At 37.5% G+C, this 16,028-nt stretch overlaps 1 protein-coding gene across 1 annotated transcript in view; it reads left to right on the forward strand.

Moving 5' to 3' along the window:
- Positions 1 to 11,504, forward strand: part of CUNH21orf62 (chromosome unknown C21orf62 homolog) — a 23,431-nt gene extending 11,927 nt beyond the window's left edge. The window contains exon 2 of the mRNA XM_023705599.1: positions 8,754 to 11,504. Coding sequence (XP_023561367.1) covers positions 8,818 to 9,477 — 660 coding nt within the window. The 5' untranslated portion in view covers positions 8,754 to 8,817 and the 3' untranslated portion in view covers positions 9,478 to 11,504. The remainder of the gene's footprint in view (positions 1 to 8,753) is intronic.
- Positions 11,505 to 16,028: the final 4,524 nt, after the last annotated feature.

Raw genomic sequence — 16,028 nt, forward strand, 5'->3', positions numbered from 1 at the left:
TTAGTTTTTGTCCTGTCAGAGGTGAATATTCTATTGGCATCTAAATACTATAAGTGTTTGAATTCAACTAAACATCTAACACTGTCTAGCAGTCTATAATATTAATGGGTTATCATCAGAAGTTATTGACTTGAGCCTTTTATAGCTCATCATATTAATATGGATTTACTCTATATACCTCATTTTTATACAAGAAACACACTTTAAAGCTGGGACCTAAAGAACAAGCAAGGGTGTCTCACCAATGAGGTGTATACAGCAAAACTCTTCATGTATTCTGAGGAGGCAAAAGTGAAGGCCCTTCCTGTGAAGGACACAATTTGAAACTCTAAGTGTGTCCCATGGGGAAAGTGTAGTACTCTATTTTCTGTTATGATAATGAGATATGTGAGGTTAGATACTTTATATAGAAAAGATTTTTTTTAAAGTTTAGGAGGCTAAAATATAAGAACAGCATGATGTTGGCATTGGCTTGGGTGAGGTCCTCAGGGCAGATATCTTCATGGTGAGAGATAGTGGGGGAGAGAGATCACATGGTGAGACAGAACATTCCAGGAAGACTCGGGCTCATTCTTTTATAATAATCCTCTCACAAGAACTAATCAAGGTCCCACAGAACAGAACCAATTCCTTCTGAGGACAGTGGCTTCAGAGACCTACTCACTTCCCACTAGGTCCCACACTTAAAGGTTCTCCCATCTCTAAGTGTCTCCACACTGTGGATCAAGCTGCCAATGCATGAACCCTTGAGGGACAAGCCACATGCAGTCCTAGCAATGAGACAAATTGAAGTTATGTTAACAAAGTGGTGCCTGGTATTTGCTGAGACTGAAAGGAATAAGGTGGTCATCTCCAGGGCATTCACTGTCTCATCCACCATGTCCTTGTCTATTAATGCTCCCTGATTTTTATTTGCAAAACCAATCTTCTTGGTCCATCATTCCAGTGTGGCTGACTTTATTCATTGGGTCCAGGACTGATCACACATTTTGCCTGTTATTATTAAGAAAGAGATTTTCCCATTTTGAGTGTTATTCAGCTAGTAGAAGATAAGTCTGAATCTGCTGATGACCATGTTGTCCCCAGCAGCCTGAACTTGTCTGAGAATGAAGCCCACCCAGGAGAGAGAAGAGCTAAGACATGAGGAGACATCTTGGATGGCCTCTTTTTGAGTAGCTGGATCAAATCCCTTGAAAATCATCCATAATTTTTCATTTATGTGAGTTAATTTTTTTCCACTCAATGTAGCCTAAGTAGGATTTTTAAAACCAGCAATTCAAAGAATTTTGGTACACTGATATTTGGTAAACTATGTTTTCCCACGAAATTGATAAAATCTGTTGAGTTTTTGGTAGGTGCTTAACACTGTGCTGGAAACAGAATATAAAACCAAGAGTCCCTGTGAGAACTCAACTTACCTTAGTCAGATACACTTACACTAAACCATCAGTGGAACATGCAGGACTGTCCCATCAAGCTGCTTTGTACCGCTGATAGTAAAAATGTATCCAATTACTTTGATCAGTCTTTTTCTAATAAAATTAATAAATGGACTAAATCTAGTTAGTTACTTGAATTTGAATAATTACTACCCAAATGCAAATATTAATACTATCATGCCAATTATAATTTTTTTCTCAATACTTGGAATCAAACTCAAGACCTTGCACTTGCCAGGCAGATACTGTGCTGCTGAGCTATTGCCTAAGTCCCTAAAATTATTATAATAATAAACAAACTTATTCATATCATTAAATTAAAAGATTTTTTATATATTTGTGAATTTATTTAAAACATTTTCTACATAAAGGTAGTTGATTTGTGCAGAGTACACAAAATATCATAAAACGTTTGTCTTTTTTTTTTTTTTTTTTTTTTTTGGTATTGGGGATTGAACTCAGGCCCTTGCACTTGCCAGGCAAACACTTATTTTACTGAGCTATCTCCCTGGCCCCTATGTTTGTCTTTTTTGTGGCCACACCAACCCCTGTTTTTTCAGGTAAATTTTTATATAATTTTCATCATGACTTGCATCTGCTTCTTATCAGTCCTAAATAAACTTCTATAAAGAGAATGGGGTTTTTTTAGTAATTTGCACCCATAGCATTTCTTCACCAGTTAATAGTTTGTCAATAATTAATTCCCTACATTTTAACAGGGAAATCTTCTAAGTAACTCATTGCTGGGGTACATAAATACATGTTTACAACTGCTGTACCACAAATTAACAGTTTATTTTTTCTGCCATTTTAATTTTTTCCTTAAGGAGCTACAATATGATGACATCTGGTCTGTTAAATCAGCACCTGGCTTTGCATTATTGTAATCAAAGACAAGATCAGGTTTTATGTTTCCAAGTTTTCCTTCAATCAACATACATTTACAGTTTTAAAAGTTGTTAACATACAAGCAGTTCTTTTATCAGTCCATTTAACATATTTTACATTAGGATTTTCATTTTTTTTCTCTTTTTAAATTTTATTTTCAGGACTAAAAACAAAGGCAAAACCAAATAACAGAAAAAGACAAAAATAGAGTAACATGCAATACAGATGTTACATATTTTTAAAACAAGTATAGCTAATTTACAATGGTTGATATATTATCTATTTTTATCATCAAATCTGTTGCTCAAATTAACAGATATAGCTATGTAAGATTGGACATATGATTGAATATTATTGCTTGCTTTCAAGAAACATTAAACTTTAGCTCTGGTCTCTCTTTTTTTCTTTCTCTACCATTTAAAAAATTTATTTTAAACAGAGTATATTAATAATTGATATGACATTAGAAACAGTACACACTTAGAGGACCAAGATGACAGGCATTCAAGCATGCTTTTTGTGTTACACATTGCTGCCCTCGATGTAGTTGCTTAGATTGCAGATATCAGCACACAGAGTTAGTCAAGGTGAAAATTCTACACATTAACTGCTATTTTTTAAAAAAACTGATGGAAATTATTAATACAATCATCTAAGCTATCCTATATACATATACTTGCATGTTTTTCCTGCTTCTTTTCTTCCTGCCCTTTCTCCTTTCTCTCATCTTCATTGTTTAGTCCTTAAGTTCCATTTCTTTCCAATTTATTATATCTGCTATACCTTTCAGGTTTTATTTATTCTTTCAGGTTATTGCACTACAGAGACAATACAATCTTTACACATGTGGGTCTGATTTACTTCACTCAGGAGTATAGCCTCTAGTTGCATCCACTTATCTATGAAGGCTTCGAGTTTGTCTTTTTTACAGCTGACTTAGAAGGATTTTCAAGGTTTATGATCTTGCTGCATTTTTGCTTTGTCTTCCTAGCATTGGTAAAAAAATGTTTGACTTAGCTTTACACTGCTGCAGAAATAAGTTTCTCTTTGATAAAAGTTCTTGTGCTGAGGTGTATCTAAATAACAACTCTCTGCATATAATGTGCAGTGTTCAAATAATAAACTGTTCATTAATTTCAAAATGACATCATGAGAATGTCCATGCATTGAAGGGTTTGCCTTTTTACTAGCATAGACATGTAAACATAGACAGGTGTACCATTAGACTAGTATAATGTATGCAACTTTATCCCATATTTGTGCCATTTTCCTTGAATGTGTTAGTGAAAATAAAGATGTCCTTGCAATAAAATCATATTTTTGTGTATCACTACACTTTTTCCAAGTTTACTGCATTCTTAAATGTACTAATAATTTTTCCATGACTTTTAAAATTTATATAAAGGATCCCCAGTTCTGCATGTGGTATTGTCAGAAAAATGCAAGCAATTCAAAATAGCCAAAAATCAGCCACAATGCATAGCATTCTTCATATGTCCATGACATTCATAGGATTTTCACATCAATACAACCTAGTTTCTGTCAATGGTACTATTCTCATAATTAATAGCATACCTGTTAAAATTTCATAATGCGAATTGTAACAGACTCCCACCACTGATGTTTTCTTTTTGCACCAAAGCTGCATTATATGGCACATCTATTTATTCAATTATAATTCTGAGTCTATTATCAGATACTACTACTCATACAACACAAAAGGATCACTGCTAGCAATATTTCTAATTGCCAGCTCCACATTTCACAGTTCCATGAGCTCATGTCCTATGATATTTTTTCTATTACCAATTATGATTTTCCTTTTGATCTTCTACCCTCGTGTTCAAATCTACACCATGTTCATTGAATGTATTGTCCACAAGATTACTTTCATCTAATTCTAAAGTATCATCATCTGAAGACTAATGGGTAGGTCATGATCCTTTCCTCTGGTAAGACATAATTATAGATCAGTTGATAAATCATCCCTCTTCTATGTTTGATACTGTACTGGAAAAATTTTTTACAAAATTAAAACATTCTTGTTGGGCATAGTGGCACACACCTGTAATCCCAGCACTTGGGAGGCTGAGGGAGGATTGCTAAGAAATCAAGGCCAACCTGGCCTACAAAGTGAATTCAAGGCAGCCTAAACTACATAGCAAGACCCTGTTTCAAAAATGAAAAACAAAACCTCCTAAATATAAAAAACAAATAGGTATACATATATGTATACATATATACATACATATATGTATACAAAAATTGAAGATTGCTTCAAAAGGGAATGAGAAAAAACATCAAGGAACAAAAAAGAATACTAAAAGAAAACTTTACCACTGAACACAATAATAACCTAGCTGTGGAATGACAATGACTGCTTTTGTATTAGTGTCTTATATTAACAAAAGAGCATACACAGGTAAACTGTATAACATAAGATGATCAAATTCAAATCAGAGTCACCCAGCAGTGAGACCAAAAAATCAAACCAGAGCCATCTGGCAGCAAGACAAAATTATGGGTCTGTTGTCAACAAGTTAAACGAGTAATCATAGCTCAATAAGATAATCTGCACCTTAACAATTGCACGGGATGTTAAGCCTGTACCAAACTATCCCTGGCTTGGATGATGTCATGATAAATGTCACAAAGGACATAAGATATGAGTAGGAGAATATTTCTTGGGTGGAGGGAAAAAAAGAAACATACAATTAGCCTTGAGTGACAAGAATATGAAAAATGCAAAAGGAGGACAAGGATTGATGGACTTTGGGGTAGCAGTGTTGGCAGTGGGAAGAGAGAGTTGGGGTCCCGTTGGGCTGGAGCCCTCTGACCTACTGTGATTGGCATATCATTTTCTCTGCATCCCAGCTATCCCTGTGCTCCATCAAGTCCCTCCTTGGCCCACCATGGCAGAGGCATGGACAATGTGATGTATTTGTGCCCACTCTACATAAGTAGAGTGAATATACATTTGTGAGAACCCTAATAAACTGGTTACTGGGGATTTTTACACCAACCTGTGCACCCTTGGTAAGGTTCTAGTATCTCAGCTCCTTCTTCTGGCCTTTAGGATCATTGGCATCCAACTAGAAGGGACCATTGGAGGTTCCAGAGACCCAAGTGTTAGAAGTCACTTGTGAATCCATTTGGAGATTTTCAGCCCCACTTGCAAATCAATTTTTTTCCTTTTGTGCCTCCTTCTCTATATTCTTCAGAGCAATCTCATACCTGAAAGGAGGAGGAAGACATTCTTCTCCCTAGGCTGCGGGCTGATCTGCAGGTGTTCTTCCCTCCCTTTCCCTTTACTTTTTAAATTTAAGACATGGTCTCACCACATGCCCTAGACTGGCTTTGATCTCATGGCTATCCTCCTGCTTCAGTCTCTCAAGTGCTGGGATTACAGTTGTGCACACCACATCCGGCCCTACCTTTCCTTTTAAGGCAATGATCAGAGAAGGCCAATGGGATTGACTGCATTCATGGTTCTGTGAAGGCAAGGTTACTGGGACATGAACTCCTCGAAACCTCTGATGGAATCTGGTACAGCTGATCATCTAAAATTATCTTGAAATCATTTAATTCTTCCATTTTCCTTGCCAGTGGGGTAGTGACCAACATGTTCTAATGCTGTTTAAAATAATTAAACATTTGTTCAAGAATTCTGTTCCAAGTTTCTTTCTTTTATTAAAAAGTACCTGTTAGTAAATCCATTAAGAAAAGCCCTTTTCAACTTCAAAATAAACACAAAACACCTTTCCAGTCCCCCAGTGGAATTTAATGGATCTCTCTGCTATGTTCTTTATAATCACCTCCACATTCAATGTATCCCTTCTTGACTCACCCTTATTTGCCTTCTTCCTTTGAACGTAAACCTCTGGAGGGCAGGATTTAGCTCTTGCTCATCTCTGTCTCTTCTGCTTGACCAATTCCAAGGCCTAGCACACAGCTCACGCAGGGCCCATATTTGGTCCCAAGTTGGCTTCCTCCCTGCCCAGGGCTGCAGATTTTGGGTCCTCAGGTATAGTACCAGTTTGGTTCAGGTCTCAGATAGCACAGCCTATTAAAGCAGAATCAGGTCCATTAGAATATAAGCACTGTGAGGGTTAGGGCTTGATAGTCTTGTTCTAGGGCCAGAACTAGGAAAATGCCTATCACCTAATAAGCTCTCTGTAACCATTAGATGAATAAATGAGTAGATAAACAGATGAAATGATGGATGGGTAGATGAATGGACAGACAGACGGATAGATGGCTAGATGAATGGATAAATGCAGTTAAAATCGCTGGAAACCAATATCTTATCTTGTATTCAACTTTGTTCCACCTATTTTCATCCTCCTTGTGTTCCAGGGATCTGCTGATAGACTTTACCTGTCTACCTGAGTCCTATCATTTTAGCTTTGCCTCTTTTAGATTTCCCATTGCCACATTTTGTCACATGGTGGCGTCATATTGTATACTAAGTATTGCATGTCTGTTTGATCTCTTTCCTGTGGTACCATACTATTTGGACACATACTTAACCCCTCAAAATGGCCCTTTCATTTATTGTCTGCCATCTCTTCCTGTAGTGACCTTGTCAGTAACTGTAGGCCTTTCTCATCACAGTCTCACTATGCTACTCAATAAATAGAGATTAACTGAGTTATTTGTTTATCTTTGTCTTCACTTGCCAGATAAGTAGGAGAATCTGGTGTCTTCTGCCATAATGCTTGTCTTACCCCAGTGGCACTATAAATTTAAAACTACTCATCTATTATATGGCAGGCTCTGTAGGATGTTTTCTCTGACCTTAAAATTGATGTTATTCTTAAAATATAAAAGATTTTCTACTTTATTTAGTTCATTTAACACTACTTATATTATTACGTAGTTCTAGATCCCATCAAATTACTTGACAAAGTTAACTCATAAAGTTTGTTTTGAGGTAGGAATAGATAAATCAAAATAAATTCACTTCATGTTGGTGAGTGACAATCAAAAATTGAACAACTAAAACAAATATACATTTTTCAGTAGAAGTAAAAATGACCAATAAACACATGAAAATAATATTCAACAGCTCTGGTCACTAGAGAAGTGCAAATCAAAACAATGCTCAGATTTCATCTTACTCTCAAAAGGATTTCTTTTATCAAGAAATCAAATACTGTATAACAAATGTTAGTGAGGCTGTGGGGAAAAATAACTCTTCTACATTATTGGTGGTAATGTAAGCTACCACCTTTGTGGAAATCAGTACAGAGATTCCTCAAAAAACTAAAAATAGAAATTTCAGTGGACTCAACAATGCACTTTCTAGAAATCTCCCTAAAATACTTAAAAATGTCATATTACACACATACTCACGTCTTCAGTTAGCTAAATCCTGGAAGTACCCTACATGTCCATCAACAGATGAATGAATGAAGAAAATGAGGTATTTATATACAAAGAAATATTATTCTTCCTTAACTAAGGATAAATTGGAGTTAAATCATAACATTATGAGATCATGATGTTAAGTGAAATAAATCAGACACACACACACACACACACACACACACACACACATGCTTAAATATTACATGGTTTCTTTTCTATGAAACACCCAAAATATAAATAAAAAGCAAAATAAAAGATAGCTATTGGGAAAGAGGGAGAAAGATCTTTTGCAAGAGATATAAGGAGGGGGGAGTAGGGGAAATGGGATGAAAAAAAGAACCACAATGTTTTATGTACATGTACCAACTCCCCATGAGGAATGCAATCATGGTGTACTAATAGAAATTAAAAGGAAAAATATTGATGAGTGATTAGGCTTTTCCTGGTCTCTTAACAAAGTTATAACTGACTGGCATGCAAGTATATTTGTAGGGGAGCAGGAAAAGGATACAAGGACCTATAAACAGACTCATATGCTTAGGGAAGGATAGAGACACATTTGTCTAGTTAGACATTAAAGTTTACCATTAACTAAATGCTTCATTGGCATCCACGCTATGTTGTTTAACAGGCAGTGTGTGGGAAGCTGAATCTTACAAGGAACTGCTTGCCTCCTGCATTCCAGGAAGTCAGAACCTGAAGGGGAGGGCATGTGCATGTTGACGGTATCTGGGTACAGCACACTAATAATTGGACAGTGGATGAATGTGCTCTCTCACCTAACTCCAAACCCTGCCCGTGGATAGGATGTGGTAGGGCTCTTTGCTGGGATCCACTCCAGCTCTCTTGGCATCTTAACACCACTGTCAGCAGACATCACTGCGAGCTGTATGCCTCAGCCTAGCAGGGTTCAGAGGCCTGGCTGCTGCTTCTCCTGAGCCTCTGAGATCACAACATATTGCCTGCCTGCAACAGAGAAAAGTTCATAACTCCTTTCCGTAAGCTGTGTATTTCTGAGGAGCAGCTGTGATAATCAAGCTGCACATTTTCTTCCAGGTGAGTCTCAATGAATTGGCTCCTGAAGGTGTAGCAGGAACACACTGGCCCAAACTGGGCAGGAATGGCACTACCTTGCAGACGCTGCCTCCTTCTGATTGGTGCACTGAGCATCTTCTCACTTGACTGTGTCACCGAAGGTCAGAAGAACAGCACACTGATTTTCATAAAGCAAAACACCATTCGGAACTGCAGCTGCTCTGCAGACATCCGGGACTGTGACTACAGTTTGGCCAACCTGATGTGCAGCTGTAAAACCATCCTGCCTTTTGCGGTAGAGCGTACCAGCTACAGTGGCCATCTGACCATCTGGTTCACAGACTCATCAGTGCTGGGCCGCCTGTTGAACTTCACACTGGTCCAGGATCTGAAGCTTTCTCTCTGCAGTTCCAACACTCTCCCCACCACGTACCTGGCTATTTGTGGGCTGAAGAGGCTTCGCATCAGCACAGAGGCCAAGAACCCCTTCCCAGAACAAAGCTTACTCATCCATAGCACCAGGGACAGCGACTCCCAAGTGTTGCCCACATCGCTACACACAGGCTGGCAAACGTGTACGTATGTTTCCTTCTTAGATGTGGCTCTTTTCAACAGGAACTCGTCCTTAAAATCATACAGCATTGAAAATATTGCCAGCATTGCTCATGACTTTCCTGACTTCTCTTACCTTAAAGCCTTCCCAGTGCCAAACAACAAAAGTTATGTTGTCACCTTCATTTACTAATATTTTAACTGTGTCCAACAACCAGGAAACTTAGCAACAGATACATCATTTCAACAAGGAATCTGGGAACCAGACTATGAGACAGGTATCCCTACTCACAGCTCAGCCTCTGTCTGCAGCTCCCATTTGCAGCTGAGCCACACCTACGAATATCCCGCCCTCTCGGCTCTACTCTGCACCCTATCTTGGGAGCTATTTTGAAAAGGAAGGTAAAAAGAAACCCCTCAAAATGATTCAGTCTGTAGCCATGACTTGAGGACCAGATACAGGTTAGATCTTTGCAACTGGGAGCTTGTGAAGAGGTGTCAGAAGTACTGAAAGCTGTAATTTGTGAGGTATCCTCTCAAAATACAGCTGTCCCCTTATCTGCAGGTGACACATTGCAATGCCATCCTGTGGATGCCTGAGACAGCAGACAGTACCAAACCCTACATAGACATTTTTTCCCCCTACACATACATGTGATAAAGTTTAACTTGTAAGTTAGGTCACAGACTAATGACAGTAATAGTAGAGCAATGATATTTGAAATAAAACTATGTGAATATGCTTTCTCTTTCTCAAAATGTCTATTTGTACTGTAATGGAATCACCTGTAATGATACTTATTAGAAACATTCTATGGTGGGACAGCATGAAATTTAAGACTTATAAATTGCCTTGTTCTGGAATTTTTCATTTAATATTTTCAGACTGTGGTTGACCACATGTAACTAGAACATGGGGGGAAAACTGTGGATAAGCAGGGAAATATTGCACTGCTGTCATTTTTTTCTGTTTCATTTTGTGACATTGCCTGGAATTCCCCTAAGTCAGGAATGGTAGATTTCAGAGGTTTGGGGAATTCCATGAAATGACTGGGTTCTCTTAAACTGCTGTCTTCCAAATATCTTCCTAAGAACAAATACACTGACAAGCAAGAATTTTGAGATTTTTGTTTGTGGAAGGTAGGAAGAATTAGAACAGGAGTGGACTGGGAAGAACCTTAGTACTGAATAAAGGCAGAAGATTCTGAAGAGAAGGGTGTGGAAATGGTAATCAAAGGTTATAAAGCAATTGCATATACTGTATCTCAGATTTTTGCGTGGAGTTCTACCTAGCCTCAGGGAGAATTTTCTTTTAACCCTTCTCCTTCATTTCCTCCTCTTTCTTTGCTCTCACTATTCTACTTGCATTTCTCTTCTCATTTTCCTCTTCCTTCTGTTTCTTTTCTTCTTGCTCCAGAACTTAGAATTTAAATTAAGATCAGTAGAACTATTAAACCACATTAAGGGCTAGACTGGGAATCTAATAATCACCTATCACACTCTCATGATAAAGGTGCTCAGGTACTTAAATTGCTAATAAATAATTAAAATTTTATAGTGTTGAGGATTAAACCTTATGCCTAGTAGGCATGGATTCTAACACTGAGCTGCACCCCCAGGCTTTGTTATACTTTTTTTTGGAAGATACAATTAATAAATGAATTTCTGGTGCTTGGTGCATTTGGAAGTTGAAGATTAAAAAGTTAGGCTACTTCATATGTCATGGCTAACACAAAATTATGTTATGTGTATCATAAATGGAACCAAACAAACATAGCTTTTTAAAAATTGAATTGGTTCGCCAGTGTATGCAGAAAAGTTCCCCTCACAGAGACCCAACTTGCCATTAGTAGAATCACAGTTGTGATACAAATATCTAACTCAGGATGCATTACTGCATTTCATAATGATAAAAAGAAGTTTTACTACAAAATAACAGGGTGGCCCAGGTTGGTCACTTTCATTATACATCACATTCATCGCATTTTTCCTTCTTAACCTTAACATAGGATAATTGAATAACCTAAAATTTATATATTTGCTTAATTGGTGGGGGATTTAATCATTCAGGCTAATTAACATAAATTCATAATTTCAGTGTTTAAATTAGGCCAAAACAAAGACCAAAGTATGAATTTTAATAGAATTGTGTAATGACCTCATTACTGATATTGTGCTTTAGAGGTAACATTAAAGCTATGGTAAAAGACAAGGAAGAAAAGGAAGGAGAAAAAAGTAAGAATGATTTAGTGAAAAAATATATATATTTACTCTCTGAATGTCAATTGTGTATAAAATTAAATATTAGTCTTCCATTTGTTAGTTTAACAATAGCTTTAAAGTCTCTTACAAATGTTTTGTGGGACTCCTATGATCAATCATTGTGGGCCAATGGGATTTAAACCAATAGAAAGTGAAGCTACTAATTTTCCCATCTGGACTGAAAATGTGGTTTGGGTTGTGCTGTTATAAAATAAATAGGAGACAGAAAATCCAGCACACAGACATGGGATAAATGGAGAGATGGCAGGGGTGATGGGGTTGTGGTAAACCAGGGTGTTCCTAAAGGGTGCCTGGAGGGTCCTCAGTAGGTCAGCTCCAGGTTAAGCGCTGGTGCGGGACAAGAGCATATAGCCAGATTTGATGCTTCAAGAGAATGAGGAATTCCCACTAATGTGGATGTGAATCCCACTGATTTGCATGTGAATCTTTGTAATTTGCAAGTGTTGGCATGCCCTTGTCTGTTTTCGATCACATCCTGTGGGTCAATAAACTATGCCAATGGTCCCATCTACCTGGGGGTAGCAGTTTTTCATCGCTGGTTTGGTGTGCTGGTGTGCTCATTAGGCTTAACTGTCAACTTGAGATGCGCCTAGTAGATTAGTGAGGCACACTTCCTGTGTGTCTGGGTAGCACATAATACTGCATCTGGTTGCTAGACCCTTCCTCTCTGGTTCAGCTCTGCTTTCTGGCCGCTGATGAAGTAAGTGACTTTGCCCCACAGAACCTTCCATCATCTGATCTTGCCTTGAAGCCAAATGATTAAGGACTGTATTCCCTGACACTGTGAGAAAAATAAAATTCTCTTCCTTTAAGTTGTCTGTGTTGGTTAATTTTGTAGGTATGGGTAAGTTAATACAGCTGGGAAAAGCTTAACCACCATCTCTTAAAACAACTAAAATAATTTTGCTGACATATAGTAGGTATAGTACACATTTACAAATGGTAATAAAATACGCATTGTTTATTACACATCAGATATATATATATATATATATATATATATAATTCTCAAAGGATGTTTTGAATGATTTTTGCTTGCATCCAAAGCCCACCTAAGGTTGCATCTGGTTGATATTTTCCTTTATTTTAGAAATAAGGGCAGAACAGATAGCTCAGTGGATTAAAGTGCCTCCTTACATGGATGCAAGGGCCGGGGTTCAATCCCTGGTGTGCCATGCCAGCCCAGTCCTCAGGGTGCACTGAGATGGTGATTGAGACTGGGCACGGTGATGTGTACCTGTAATCCCAGTGCTTGACAGGCTGAAAACAGGAGGATCACTATGAGTCTGATCTATGTACTGAGACCCTGTAGACCCTACAGTAAATACATTTTTTTAAAAAAAGGAAGTAAGAGGAAAGTTAAGCCAAAAGATAGATGGGGGGAACATCATTTGTTAGATCAGTGATATGAGCCACTGGTTTGCTAGACCAAATGATAGTTTTCCAGTGTTGGACAGATATTTGTTTACTTAATTCTGGGAGTCATTTATGATGCAAAACCTTTAGAATCAATACTTTTTTACGATATCCTACTTCTTAGCTTTATCCCCGGAGAGGACATAGAAGAAATGACACTCGGTGACAAAGTGAATGTCTAATACCTAAATTTTGTCCTTCTCTATTAAAAATGAATAAGCAAACACATGAAAGTAGTGCCTTGAAGAAATGGTTGGTCCCAGGGACTGAAGCAGCAAAACATAAGGTGAGCCTGGAACATCTTACAATGACAGTAAGAAAATCTCCCCAAAGTTGATGGTAACATGTCAGAAGGCTACATGAGCCAGCTTAAAGGAGTACACTGGCCAAAGTAAGCACAATGTGAACATTAAAATGGTGGGAGTGGCTATAGCATATTGCATTTGAAAAGGATTCCAAAAATGTGTACTATCACTAAAAGATGGAAGAAAAAATTGTAAGGGGCAAGAGAAAATTCAACTATACAGAAGAAGGGCCATTAATAAATCCAGAAGAAATGAGGGAAAAAAAAAAGAAGAAACGAGAGAAATCAAATCACAAACACTATAGTAATAAGAAAGTCTGGAAAATCATGGAAGCTAAGTGGCAGAAAGAAATACCTGACACACTCATGCCACCTAGAAATACCATCATTAATAAGGTAACTTATTAATTGCAAATGTTATCCTTACTATGTAGAAAGGTCTATAAAAAACTTAGTGGTTAAATTTATCATGGAACAAAGGTGCCACCTAGTGTGATGCTCTGAGGACCATTATCTGTGTACAAAGTATTTTTGCAAAATGTCAAATGTGGGGCTGGCCAGATAGCTCAGCAGACTAAAGCTTCTGCTTAGGCAGAGCACAGTGGCTGGGGTTCAACCCCCACATGGCATTCCAGCCCTGCCCCCAGGGTGCACTGAGACAGCGATTAAGACTGGGTATGGTGGCACACGCCTATAATCCCAGCACTTGGGAGGCTGAAAACAGGAGAATCACTATGAGTCTGATCTGTGTAGTGAGACCCTGTAGACCCTTTAGACACACTATTAAACACATCCAAAAAATAGTGTCAAATGTGCATCTAACCCAAATCTAAACTAAGGAATGCTCTTTAGAAAAAGAAAACAAAAACTGACCAGAACATATCAAAATCCTCAAATCATGAAAATTAGAAGACAGGTGGGGTGGTGTTGTGGCAGATACCACTCTTGAATAAAGGAGAATAAACAGCAATGATGAAATTGCTGGATCACAGATTATGGGGGGAAAACAACAACTATGAAGCTTTGAAAGACATTTTTAGAACAACTAGGGGAAATTTTGATGCTAGATAATAGTAGTGTGTTTAAGAGTTAAATTTCTTGAGTTGGGTATATAGCTCAGTGGCACAGCATCTGCCTGGCAAGCACAAGGCTGTGAGTTAGATTTCTGGTAACAAAAAAAGAGTTAAATTTCTTGAGTTGGGTATATAGCTCAGTGGCACAGCATCTGCCTGGCAAGCACAAGGCTGTGAGTTAGATTTCTGGTAACAAAAAAAGAGTTAAATTTCTTGAGTGTGATACTTGTATTGTGATTTTACAGAGGATATACTTACTTAAGCCTAGGGGTACAGTGCCTACATGTAACTATCAAATGACTCAGCAAAGAAAGAAAGCAAAGCAGCATAATACTAACAGTGATGAAGCTAGGGAAAGGGCGTATGAATGTTCATAAGGAAGAGGAAATTGGAGGTGACCACTGCACTAATAAGTGGAGAGGCATGCTGGTCCTTACATGAGAAATCAATATGCTGATGATGCTGTAGATGCAGTAGCCACTGCTCTCACCACCAACCCTGCTTCTGCAGCTGGGACCTGGATACTGAATGCTAGTGATGGCCACAACTGCTTCTAACACCCACAGAGCTGGTGACAGGCAGACTGACACTAAGTCTGACTGCCACCAACTGACTAAACACCCTCCCCCTTGATGAGTGGAATCCACCATCCAGGAAAATGCTATATTCATAACTGAATCAAAATAATCATTCCTGGTGATTCAAATGCATGAGATCCCCAAAACAGCCAGGGAACATGTCCAACTCTCAGTGAAATGTAACCACTGTTGTGTCTTCTGATAGAAGCATTTCTTCTTTTTATTTTTTATTCATTTTAATGAGGAAAAAAGATAAAATAGCAATGAAACAGTTTTAAAACAGGTTAGTAGGACAGCTACAATAATTAATACACTGCATATTGTCGTCTTCATAGTAGTAATTCAGAGGACAAGATGTAGACATGATATACTGTCTAAAAAAATATTAGTACAACCCTTTGTTCTCATTGAACTAAGAGAAAGTCGCTGTATATCTATCCTAACTATCTTGTGTATGCATATATATACATTTTTTTTTCTTTTTGATAGAAGCATTTCTTCAGGTAAAGGACTGTTTAAACTACTGATTTGAAATTTTTTAAAAAGACAAGGAAAAAGATTTTTTGAAAGCAAGCATTAATATTCAATTATTTGTCTAATCTTGCATAAGTTTATCTGTTAATCTGAGCAACAGATTAAAAATAGATAATATAACAATCATTGCTAATTAGCTATTCCTGTTTTGAAAATCTGTAACATGTATGTGTTACCCTGTTTCTATCATTTTTTCTATTTGGCTTTGCTTCTGTTTATACTCTTCAAAATAAAATTAAATTAAATTAAACTACTGATTTGATATGGAAAGTAAAAATGCTTGTTACTAGATATAATAGAAGTAAAACTACAACTTCCAATCCTGGATCCTTAGACCCATGTATTCTGGCTATAGGATCATGTATTCATCTCTGGTTCAAAACATATGCTATGTATATTCATGAAAAAGAATTTCTCCCTTCTATAGGAATCCTAGTCCAACTGACACTACAGCTAGGTCTTCAATAGTCTATTTCAGCATCCTATGAACAGATTCTTTTAGATAATGAGATATCCAAGAAAAGAATAGTAAATCATGTGAACATGAGCCCATTTT

The sequence above is a fragment of the Octodon degus genome, unplaced genomic scaffold (assembly GCF_000260255.1).
Source record: "Octodon degus isolate 3935 unplaced genomic scaffold, OctDeg1.0 scaffold00225, whole genome shotgun sequence".
Lineage (NCBI taxonomy): Eukaryota > Metazoa > Chordata > Mammalia > Rodentia > Octodontidae > Octodon > Octodon degus.